A 12,148-nucleotide genomic window follows, 5' to 3' on the forward strand; every position below is an offset into this window, starting at 1 on the left:
CTTAAGAACTCAATGGGTGTGATTCTTCAAATTCTTTAAACAGAATACAGTCAGAAGTTTTGTACAATAAAAATTTATTAGTATTAGATACAAACAAATAACTGATTATGCTAGGCTGCAAGCTGTCTCACTTTTCCCTCCAGACTCAGTGAAGATGCATTTTTAGGACTCCTTGGGAGGTATGAAAGTTGAAGCTAATTTAGTGGGCCCAACCTCCTCTTGTCCACAGGAATCCTAAAAACATGTCTTTACTGAGTCAGAAGGGAAAGTTCCTAGTCTAGAAGATGCAAAGGCTTTTTACAAGTAATGATGCAATAATAGAGGCAAGAAAGCCAAGCAACATAACATGTAACAAAGTTGAGCTTTATACAAGTAATGTAACAGTAATACAGGCAAGTAAGCCATGCAACATACTGTAATATGCAACAAAGTTGTGTTGTTGGTTCCATAATGAATGTTGTTATAATAATACCAATAAAAATGTCCCTCGTTGGAGCTTCTAATGTAAAATTGTTGCAGTAAGTTGCATGATTTTGTCATTTTAAAGACATAAGACATTGACTTATAATACATACAAGGCAATAATTCAATGCTTTAAGGTTACAGTACGCATACAGTATGGTTACAAAAAAATTATTAATTTGGTCTATTTTTTTCCACTAACACAAAATCTGTTACTTTCAGTATGACTCAAGAATAATATATTTTGGAATGAAATAGTATGCCTCCAAAATTATTAGTACTTAATTAACCTTTGGGGGTTAGTTTATCATTTATCAGTGGGCAGGGATGTGAAGTAATATAGGAAAAGTGACCTGAAACTCATTCCATTCATTTGAAGGTGCCCTTTATTTTAGAAGTAGGTTATTGGAGTCGGAAGTGGAGGGAAATGTTGGTCATATCAGTATCATACCATTTGCAGGGTTCGTGTTGAGGTATCCACTTAAAATTCAAGGACTATTGAAGGAGTGTACAAGGACCCAAAAATGAATTTTCAAGGAGTATGTTCAGCTAACTATGCCAAGGTTTTACACGCTGGTTGCACATGGCCATCTTTCAGATTTTCCAATTTTTTTGACTAGATCTATTTCAGAACCTTGCAAGTAATGATCAAAGAAAAAATTCAAGGAGTTCTCAAGGAGTTTCGCTAAAATCGTAAAATTGAAGTGCCCTTGAAAACATGAATTAAATTCAAGGAGTTTTCAAGGAGTTTAAGGAGTAGCATGAACCCTGCATTGGTCATCTAATTTTTCGGGGAAACCTGCAAGCAGTAACTAAGTTTTATAAAAATGTCTTACAAATTAAGACATGTTCGTGAATAGTATGTGTACTCTGACAGAACTGACGTAGTTGACAAGCCACTCATTTGGGTTTAGTTTCTGCGTCGGACACTCGGCGGATGTATATTGCATCTGGTGGATGGCTGAAGAAAGGAGGGCAAGAAAGAAAATTTAGGTCAAGCCTAGATTTGTTTAAGGAAAAGGTCAATTTATTATTCAGTAGAGTGGAGTAGTGATAGTAGTGATGTACACTTGCCAATCATCTCTGAGGTTTCTGGTTTGATTCCTGGATTAAGCATCATGTGAGTAGAGTTTGTTGGGTCTCTCCCTTGATTGGAAGATTTTTCTCTGGTCATTCTGGTCCCCCTCCCATTCCCCCTTTCCACAAACCTTAACAAGCCCTGACTTAAATCAGTCTAGAGGTTGTTTTGGGGTTTTACCTGTGATTAAGTCATGCTCTGACTTTGATCAACACAGATGTTGTTTCAGGGTTTGATCTGTGATTAAGCTGTGCCCGAACTTAGATCAGCCCCAAGGTTCTTTCAGGGTTCAGTCTGTGAGTAAGCTGTGCCCTGACTTAAACCAGCCCAGAAGTTGTTTCAGGGTTCATAAATTTGAAGGTTTTCTATCAAGTAAAAGAGTATAATGACTCACTCTTTTTCATCTTCTTCATACATGTATGAGCTTGATATGGCCAACAGACTGCCATCATGACTGAATGACAAGGATGAAATACTAGTGGGATATCTATGAAACTGTGAACAAAACAAAAATTAATTAACAAAAGAAATGAGAAACTGAGAAAAGTTAGATAGATCGCGATAAATGTTAGGCAGGAAGTATGGGCATGGTCTATCTCCCCCTCAGGCATGTACCAAGTGCAAAACTTTTTCAAAGAGACAGGAAAAAATGTTTTGGTAAACAGGGCTGCAAAAACAACTCAGCAGTTTGGGCAATATCATGGGCTTGCTGTACCTGTATTGTAAACCATTGCCTAAGGCTTGTATTTATAATATGTAGAAATTTTCAAATGTTTAATAACTAAAATTCTTCTCCATAAAGTTAAATTTCTTGGATGATTTTGCACATATACGTTATTCAGCCCTGTTATTATAGTAGAGATTACCAACCTGGCAGAGTCTCTTCTTGTTGAATCCATCCCAGATATTAACAAAACCATCAGAACCTCCTGTGGCAAATGTGTTGTGGCTGAAATAAATACAGTACAAGTACGCTGCATTAGAATACGATTTTCAGGGCTCAGCCTCCTCTCATATGACCTACTAGCTGTACTTTGTAATTTAGTTAACAATAATGATTTCAAGGTCACAAACACTAGAAGTCTATTTGGAAGATTCTTGCCAAGCCGACCTTGCTTTTGCTGGTAGTGAGCTCAGCCACAAACAGGGTTTGTTGCCTCCAAAGTGGTTTCTTTTACATCTTCAATTTGGAAACAGTACCAGAGAGCCAAGTTTTCACACTTAATTTTGTTGCATCAGACGGCAATCAAGCCAAGAACCTTCCCCACCAAGGCTAGAAGGGCTAACCACTGCCTCGCCATGGCTCTCACTTATATGTAATGATAAAAGGCAATAGGGGATTTAAAATTTATTACATAATTGCATGAGTAAATGTACTCACATGTTGTGGAATGCAATAGCATTGACAGGGTATATTTTTTCAATCTCCTTTTCTTTGATGCGATGGCATTTGAATGCATATTTTCTCTTTTGAACCTCAGGACTGGGATCAAAGTACTCTACAGCAACTCTGCCCTCTATTGAACTTAACACATAACCTGAAACGTAAAAGCAAAAATAAATTTATATATAGTGTGAGGGTTCAGAGCACAAAGGATACATGCACTGTTATGCAGTTGAAACCCACCCACTCTCTTAAAGAGATCACCTCTTTGTTGATATTGAAGTCGAAACTTAGGGATGTATTTTAGATTTTAATTTTTACTATTTTAGACAATTTTAGAAATCCTTTTACTAGTTAACATCTAGAAATCGTTTTTAAGCTTATATAAATTAGAATTTTTTTATCGTTAAGTTCATTTATTTAGTTTGTATTTATTTGTATTTTAGTTGTCCAGGGCGCTCCTTGATAGCAGCTTTGCTGATGGGCCTACCCTGTTAAAGTATGTATTTTACTATTATTACTATTATTATTATTACTATTACTATATTATTATCATTATAACAAGTGTCATTGAGGATCAAAATATGGACCTCTTGCTTAGCAGACAGCACACTAACCAACCAAGCTATCCTTACTCCTTATAACAAGTGTGAGGTCACTGTATATCAAACTATGGACCTCTTGCATAGCGCACCTCACACTAACTTACTAACCTTGTTTGTTTGGAAAACATCTTATACATCTTGTCTGATACTTTAGACTTGATTCTCTTCTTTGCTGTACATAGCTCTGAAAGTGAAATTTTTTAAATATCATGAAAAACAAAATAATTTTTATTATCTAATAAGAATAGTAAGATTACTCATTTATTTATTTATTAGCATCTTCTGTGGGTCTTTATGTCCACCTTATACAGGGTTATATAGTGAAGACAGACGGGGCCTACAGTTTTTAAGTCCTTGTCCGAAAAGATCAACTTGAAGGTCTAACCATTTGCAGGTGTAATCATAGGCAGCACCTTCTCAGTCATTCAAGACCCTGAGTGGTGGTCCAGCCGAGGCTTGAAGAAAGACCGCCTGCACAACAGACCTACTCTCTTACCAACTGAGCTAACCAGGTGGCGGTTACCATTGACAAAAGAAAATGTGAAAGAGAATCAATCAGCTCATTAAGGAAGTGCTTGATACCATAATGTAAAGTGTCTACTGAAGCAAATTTCTTACCATGTTTCTGAGATCCCAGACCATTACTCTCCTTCCTGCCTATAAAGACAAAAAAAGTCACTTAGATATTTGAGAGCATGTGAGAAATCATAGTTATTATGAAATGGAATAGAAATACTTTAACTTACAGTTCCAACTACGAGCCTCTCATCAGCCAGTCCCATGGTATAAACCTATGTAAACATACCAGATTGTCAATAATTAAGTTTTAATAATAAATAACAGCCTATTCTTCTGGGTCTGGTTGTACGAAGGGTGGATAGCGCTATCCAATGGATAAATCATTATTCAGCGGATAAGTAAAGGCTGCTATCCAATAAATTTATTAACTGGATAAGATTTATCTGTCAGATAGCATTATTCAACCTTCGTATAACCAGGCCCAGTTTTCTTGTTGAACATGGTCGATTGGTGATCGTTAGTCCATGCTGAGGGGGAGAATAAAAGTCCTGCAACACACCCACACAATGTCCCCTCTATGTGATGTGTCTGGAACAACACTCCGAGTCTTAGATAACTGAGGACAAAGTGCTTGTAATTATATACACTGTACAAAGGGTCAGGTGCACTGCCAGGGGAAAATAAGAGTCTTGCAACACACCCACATAATGTCCCCCTCTATGTGATACGTCTGGACCAACACTCCAGGTCTAAGATAACTAAGGACAAAGTGCTTGTAATTACATACACTGTACAAAGGGTCAGGTGCACTGCCAGGGGAAAATAAGAGTCTTGCAACACACCCACACAATGTCCCCCTCTGTGATATATCTGGACCAACCAACACTCCAGGTCTAAGATAACTGAGGACAAAGTGCTTGTAATTATATACACTGTACAAAGCGGGTAAGGTGCACTGCAACACTGAAAGTGGCCACCACCTGGGTTTCTTATGACCACAGTGGTAAGTAACTGCTTTCTTCCCTCTTATATTAGATATAGATGGTAACTCTTAATGATAATTATTGTAATACAGTATGGGGAGTTATGATTGGTAAATATAAGTTTAAGAAAAAGTTTTTTTGTACCATTTCAGGTTGGGCATATGTTCCTGTACATTGCCTTTGTCTTGGATCCCATAATTTAATAGATTTGTCCCAACTTCCGGTAATAATCAAATCTGAATAAAAAACAATGAGACTGTCAATGAATAGCCAACTAGTAAATACTATTTGTTCCCATTGTTATATCTCAATACCACTACTACCTGAATCTTTTTAGTATTTTCATTTTGTTGATCTAATTAACCATTATCTTATGGCTCCAATTTCAATAAAAAGTTATTTTCCAAACACTCATTTCAGTGTTTCACCAGGAGATCAAAACTCACAGAATTTTTTTGCCCCTTGAAATTCATTGTTTTCAAGGGTTTTGTAGCCTGAGGGCAGACCAAACTTAACTCTGGTTAAGAGGTCTTAACAAGAGTTAAATTCAACTTGTACGCAGACTAGGGTCTTGTTTTCCTCATGAAACAAGCTAATGAGTGTTTGAAATGACCTCTTAATTGAATGACAATGACAACAATGATAAAAGCTAATAAATAACATATTATGAGGTCAGGATAGGGTTTGTATGGATTACTGGTAAACTGTATATAAATCCAAAGAATATCTCCCTATGATCCAGATTCTAGCCTATCAGAATTTTTTTTAGTAACAACTTTTCCTTCTTTCAAAAATCCAAAGAATATCTCCTTATGATCCAGATTCTAGCCTACCAGAATTTTTTTTAGTAACTACTTTTCCTTCGTAACACAAGATATAAAAGACAGCATTGTTTTAGTACTTACTAAGTTGTTGACAATATTCTACGCAGCGTATAGTGTCTTCATGCATGCCAACAATTTGTTCTTGTGAAGCATTAAAATCATACCTAGAATAGATAATATTTCAAGTCAGTCAAAAATATACATTATAAATAAAGTCAAAACTTCATTTTCCCAAGGGTGGTATTACCCTCGAATCAAGGGAGAGACCTAACAGACTCTACTGGTATGTGATGTTGGGTCCACGAATTAAACCCCAGACCCAGAGATGTTAGAAAAGAGTAAACTACTGCTACACAACCCTTGTATATATCTTAACCCAAGGGAATAACTTACGCCTTTAGTGTCTTATCTAATCCTCCACTATAACAATGCACACCATCTTGGAAGCAGCAGTCTAGCACGGCATTGGAATGGTTATACTTAAACCGCATGGAGTTGTTCTGTACATCATATAACCTGACACTCTAGAAAACACATAATATATATGTATGAGGCTATATAATATATATGTATGATTTACATATGAATGAGGCTAAGCTTCTGCAAATGAATCTTTGGTCTTCAAAAAGAGTGGTATAATGCGAAACTTGTATTCAGTGTATACGGTGTTATATCCACCATATTGGATGACATATACAAGAGATTTGGTAACGACTTTATTCGCTGGTCAAACACAAAGCACTCAAGTGAGGTGCCAAGGTACTTTCAAAGGATTTTTCAAATTTGAACCTTGCAACCTTGACTGAATGCTTTGTGTTTGATCAGTGAACCGATGTATGGAAAATGGTGAATTAACATGGCAGCCATGTCTTTTGTCTTCTTTTTCTCAAGGGAAGCGATACATGACAATCATGAATATGAACAAGATTTGATGGGAGGGGGGGGGGGGGGGGGGGAGGGGAAAGATAAGACGGTTAGACACTATAAAATTATCTAGCAGTATAGAAAAACATTAATAATAAATATCCCCAACCTTTATTAGTCCTCTCATAAATATATTATCATTTTATTACAAAAAAATTATGAAGAAAAGAGAGAAAAACTGTCCCCTGTCAGTTTTCGAAAAAACTGAAGTTTGACTGAGAATCTTTTTAACAGAAACGTTCTAGAAATTCTATTCAAAACAATATATTTTAGATTAAAAACAACACAAACTCGACTTACCGAATCCCAAGATGATACAAGTAAAAAATTCAGCGAAGCTGGACTAAATTTAACGGCAGAAATCCCGTCATCTGGAGGTTGATTCAGCTTGAATTCGTTGGGTCCATCCGCCATTTTGAAAATTAGAAAATGTGCGCGCGCTTACGCTTGCTAAGGATTGTGGGGGAAACACAGGAATCCCATTTGGATCACTAGGACGTACGTTTGTCACCTCGCATCTCATCTGGGATAGGGGTTACTAGAGTTCGTTAGGTCTCTCTCTTAATTCGAGGAGTTTTCTTTGGGATTTTTGGGTTTCCTCTCTCCGCATAACCGAATAAGCTAAGTTCCGATTCGGTCAGTGAATTTTAGCCGTGACTTGACTAAGACCAGCCCAGTGGTTCAGTTTCAAGGTTCGATTTGTGAGTGTAATAGCCGTGCCCCGACGTTAAACAGCACCAGAGGTTGTTTCAGGGTTCGATAAGATTTAAAGGCTTTAATCTTATCTGGATGTCATACCGACGAATGGATTCAAACCCACTTTGCAAAGAGAAATCTTTATACTTAATTAGTCCCGACAGGAGCTGAGGCGTATGGACTTTGGACCTGACGGAGATACAGCAATAGACTTCTTCAGCTTGGGCGTAACGTCTTCCCATTTCAGACCACGTGTCATTCCCCTAGAGTATCATTTCTTTGTTTAACGGTGGTACACAAGACTCATATAAATATCAATATAACTCAAACAAAGAATCTTATTCTCAAGAGAATGACACGTGGTCTGAAATGGGACTAAAATTATGCTCAAGCTCAAAAGATCTATTTCAAAAAAGGTTGGCGACTGTTTTTTTGTTGTTGTAAGAGTTGTTTATCAAGCTTACAATATGTTTTAGATCGCTGTATGTAAATTACGTCAGCACGGAAGAAAATAGGAAGACTACTGAAATCTTCAATTATAAACATTTAATCTCTTAACAAGCCAACCATTTTAACAATAGTTGTTACTTTGCTTTATTAGTGGCGGGATTGTCCAATAGATTTTTGGTTGGCAATTTATATGATAAACAACCAAAATAAGTTTCGTCATCGTACGCCAGCTAACTAGCCTATTAAAAAATATGCTGGGGAATTGGGAAAAACTCCATGCAAATTTCAATGCACAGACATTCGCACGGTTACCTTTCAAGATGGCGCAAGGAACTGTGAAGGGGAAGATTCAATCTCGTACCCAGAGCCTTTATTCCTTACTGCGCATGCTCGATGAAATAATTATTTATTTCGTCGAGCATGCGCAGTAAGAAATAAAGGCTCTGGGTACGAGGTTGGGGAAGATTCTGAAATATTTTAAAATTTAATGTGGCATCATCTATCTTGATTAGTCTTACTTACATTTTTGAAGAACGGTATCAAAAATATAGAATTTTAATTAGAAACTGACGTGCCTCGATGCAAAATTAGAGCTATTTTTATAAAATTTAAGAAAAAGGTTTAAAAAATTTAAACTTCTTGCAGTAGTTTGCAGTCGAATCTACAAAGTTTTCATTCATCGATAATCTATAAAATTTTTGCAGTTATTTTCAGTCGCAAAGGCGGATACAGGGAAGGTGTTCAGGGGGTCCGGAACCCCCTTTACGACTCGTTGCTGATATATTACAGAGAATCTTTACACTATTAGATCGTAAACTATTTCTATTGAAATTCATAACTCTCATGTAGGTTCATAAATTGAAAGCCAAATCATGTTGTCGTGTTTGCGTTATGAAAGGTTACGACTGGTATAGTGTATGTATGACGTTCAAAATGACGTCACTTTTTGAGTGTAGGGACCCCCCCTCCCCCCTTAAAAAAATCCTGGATCCCGCGCCCTTGAGTCAATCGCTAACAATTCTTCTCATTCTGTCATGTTGCTGTTACTGGCTCGTAATGTCGATTCAGCATATTTTTGCGGTATTTTTTGTACATATAACGTTCTAGTAAAGGTACGAATACTAAGTATGCCGCACTCTGGCCCAGCACTATCGCCACGAACAACCATACGTTGTATGTCATGGCCACAAGCATTATGAAAAAAGACAGGGTATTTTGAACCATGTACGAGGATGTCGCCGTTGCCAGGAATCTCATCCTGTAGAATAAAAAGTAAAAATATTCCTTTACTGCAAGATTTCTAACATCGCGTCCCTTCGTTTTTCAAAGTTGATTTCGCACACATTTCCCCCGATTCTGTCAATCATGTAAAGGGCGGGGCTCACTATGCAAATGATCCCATATACTGATCAAAATAATGATCATAAAAAACTCGTACCCAGAGTCCACGTTCCGCTTGGGCAGCACCGAGAGACGGCGAGAGAAAGAGACAGAAATCATGCAGGTAGAAATTTCCAAAAAAACAGTCACATTTCCAGTTGAAATGACAATTGTTTTGACTTCATTTCTTATTATTTTAGCTACCTTTCGTTAGTAGTTATAGCGTTTCTGTTGGTCTGTAGTGGGTTGTAGGTCCTGTACGCGTTGTAGTATTTGAGGCATTCATTGAAGATTGCTAAGGCAAACACAGCGACAAAGGAGCCTGTCAGCCCTGAAAGAGAGAAAATTCGTAGAAATTACGTTTATATATTGTAGTAGCTAGCACCATCATGTATAATTATTGAAAACGCCACAGCAAATGGGAACGTCTTGGCACGAAATCGACCAATCACAGCGCTCGAAATCATTTATCATCCAATCAGAATGCTCGGATACGGAGCTCGGTCACGGTAAAGGTGTACGGTGCACGTTTTTCAGATATAAAAACTGCTCTACCTTACCGTACCAAGGGCGGATCCAGGGTTTTTTGAAGGGGGGTCTCAGGGGTAAATTTTGTGGGCAAAGGAATCCCAGTCGCATTTTTACCACAGGAAGCCCATTTGACCCCAGGAATGACAGGGGGGTCGCGACCCCCCGACCCTCCCCCTGGATCCGCCCTTGCGTACGTAATTACCAAGAGACGCGTTACATGCTAGAAATTGAAGACTGTCTTGAGGTGTTGAAGTTGAGGTGCTCTTTTCATTTCTGGTGTTTATTTTCAAACAGATGCTCGTTTACAGGGGCTAGGGTCACGTGATCCAAAGCGCAAGTCGCCGTTCTAGAATGTTACAACGTGACGCCCCTGGTAAAATTGTTGAAAATTCCCATTTTGACTCTAGTGACGACAACATCACAGCATACATCCAAAACACAGTATCTTGCAGACGTTTGATGATGGCGCTGCAGTGGTGACGCAAGAAATGCAATCCATCGAATTTATCGGCTTTTCAACACGTACGACGCCATATAATTTACTATTCATGATGGCATTATGGAATGCATCAGACAGAAAGCGTATGTTGTCAGAGGTCAAAATTCAAATAAAAGAATTTTTTCAAAAACTTAGCTTGGGTGTTAAATGGGGTAGAAATTAAGTACAAATTTTTGAAGAACATTTGTTTTAACATTGCATGCTTTTAATGTAACGCACGCACTGCAATTGTTAAGAATCTTTTTTGCTACGTTGGACTTAAAGGATTAAGTAATCATTAAGTATAAAAAGCCCTTGTCATCTAACACTTGACTGATGAGAGTGTATGTAGGAGGCATTCCGAACATATTTTCAAATTTCAATAATTTTTGCTCTGAGTCATTCCAAGATTTTACCCCTCACTAGTATTTCAGTTTCCAGATCAAGGGATTAACCTTTTCTCAATTACTGTACAAAAAAATCGTTTCGTCTCGTCTGTTAGTCTTTGCATGCACACGACCACAAATTTAAGCAATAGGAACAAATAACACGTGAAAGAAATTTGGATTGGATGTTGCAACTTAACTTTTCCCTATCCACAGTTATGTAAACATATACTGAACAGACCTAAAAGATATATAACAACTTATAATTTCCTTTATAAGAGTAGAACCTTTACGGCCGGAAAAAATACTGCAACTAGTCAAATAGTTGTTCATGCGTTTGAATATTGTCTGTACTCTGTCTAAAAATAGTTAAAGTTTTAAGATTATAGTTTTAACATCAAAATGATTATTTCTATTGCTTTCAAACAGGGAATTAACAAGTTAAATTATTTAATGTGATATGATGTGCAAGTACGACTACATTCTTAAAAAGTATTTATCGCAAGGAAATTATATCGAAGGAAAATATATTTACTATAGTGTGGGATTATTGGAACTGATTGATACTCACCTCTGTCAGATAAGATTCTCCAAGGCTTTATCAAAACGTAAAAGTCCCTCGTATCGGAAAAAGCAACCATTTTAAAGCAAAAAGGCTAATATTTTCTTTCGATGTATGTCGTGTTCAGTCTTGTGGAATCACACAACTTGAACTTGATGAACTGAGCAAGCAAAACAAAGTTAAATACCGTTACATTTTTTTTTTAGGGAGGAGTGGTTAGTGAGTGTATCGTTCCAAGGCGACCGCCTGTTCGATAAATTACTCTTGATATAAAGTAGAGAACTACTATAAAGCGGCCACCCTCAGAAGTGGTAAATCAAAATCCCTTATTGGGACTTTGACAGTGCAGATGATAAACGGGTAAGGTTATGTTACTTCCATCTGTTGTTATAATGTTTCACCCGTTCTGTGCCCTCGCAGCAGGCGCTTTACTGACTTACAAAAGCTAAGAATTCCCGCGTACTGACTCCCCGTAACTCGATGGAATAACGCCTACGAGCTAGGACCCCGTAGTGTGTAGTGCCCTTGGTCACAACGGTATGAAAAGTGCTTAACGTCATTATACGAGTCGAATATCAAAGTACTTACTCTTTTTCCTTGTTCTTCTTTGAGCTTTGATATAGAGTCTGCTTCAGTTATTTTGGACAAGAAACACAAAATAGGCAATTATGTCGATAAATTATCCAGTATAGTTCGGAAAGTTTACATAATAAAAAATTCTAGTGTGATCGTCATAACATATGCTCGTCTGCGAAGAACTGGTTCGCTAAAATATCATAAATTTTAAAGGACTGTTCGGTAACCTTGACGACCAGTCTGTAGTTTATTTCCGTCTCTAAGTAAGTCACAATGAGTTAGCGTCTGATGTGCACGTCTTTATACTTGA

General features: G+C 37.4%; 2 protein-coding genes across 2 annotated transcripts; both read right to left on the reverse strand.

The window, feature by feature from the left end:
- Positions 1-57: 57 nt before the first annotated feature.
- Positions 58-7,193, reverse strand: LOC116304176 (mitotic checkpoint protein BUB3). Its single transcript, XM_031713866.2, has 11 exons — positions 7,080-7,193; positions 6,249-6,379; positions 5,937-6,019; positions 5,176-5,267; positions 4,276-4,320; positions 4,148-4,186; positions 3,638-3,713; positions 2,922-3,078; positions 2,411-2,489; positions 1,935-2,035; positions 58-1,423 (listed from the first exon to the last, which is right to left on the reverse strand). The coding sequence occupies exons 1-11, from the start codon at positions 7,191-7,193 to the stop codon at positions 1,363-1,365; spliced, it is 978 nt and encodes a 325-aa protein (XP_031569726.2). The 3' UTR covers positions 58-1,362.
- Positions 7,194-8,006: 813 nt separating this feature from the next.
- Positions 8,007-12,078, reverse strand: LOC116304156 (protein SLC31A2). The gene is made up of 4 exons (XM_031713828.2): positions 11,851-12,078; positions 11,272-11,422; positions 9,510-9,636; positions 8,007-9,183 (listed from the first exon to the last, which is right to left on the reverse strand). The coding sequence occupies exons 2-4, from the start codon at positions 11,339-11,341 to the stop codon at positions 8,958-8,960; spliced, it is 423 nt and encodes a 140-aa protein (XP_031569688.1). The 5' UTR covers positions 11,342-11,422; positions 11,851-12,078; the 3' UTR covers positions 8,007-8,957.
- Between the last annotated feature and the right edge of the window lie 70 nt (positions 12,079-12,148).

The sequence above is a fragment of the Actinia tenebrosa genome, unplaced genomic scaffold, assembly GCF_029948245.1.
Source record: "Actinia tenebrosa isolate PJP-AT-01 unplaced genomic scaffold, QUT_ActTen_1.0 PGA_scaffold9__36_contigs__length_13948895, whole genome shotgun sequence".
NCBI classification, from domain to species: Eukaryota; Metazoa; Cnidaria; class Anthozoa; order Actiniaria; family Actiniidae; genus Actinia; species Actinia tenebrosa.

Bases quoted from the DNA above. Each gene is read 5' to 3' on its own strand.
- LOC116304176 (XM_031713866.2), bottom strand. From the start codon at position 7,193: ATGGCGGATGGACCCAACGAATTCAAGCTGAATCAACCTCCAGATGAC. The intron at 4,187-4,275 runs GTAAGTTAAAGT...TTGTCTTTATAG, and splicing joins AGAGGCTCGTAGTTGGAACT to GCAGGAAGGAGAGTAATGGT. The intron at 3,714-4,147 runs GTAAGAAATTTG...TTTCACTTTCAG, and splicing joins TCTGGGATCTCAGAAACATG to AGCTATGTACAGCAAAGAAG.
- LOC116304156 (XM_031713828.2), bottom strand. From the start codon at position 11,341: ATGGTTGCTTTTTCCGATACGAGGGACTTTTACGTTTTGATAAAGCCT. The intron at 9,637-11,271 runs GTGAGTATCAAT...TCTCTCTTTCAG, and splicing joins GAGAATCTTATCTGACAGAG to GGCTGACAGGCTCCTTTGTC. The intron at 9,184-9,509 runs GTAGCTAAAATA...TTTATTCTACAG, and splicing joins GCTATAACTACTAACGAAAG to GATGAGATTCCTGGCAACGG.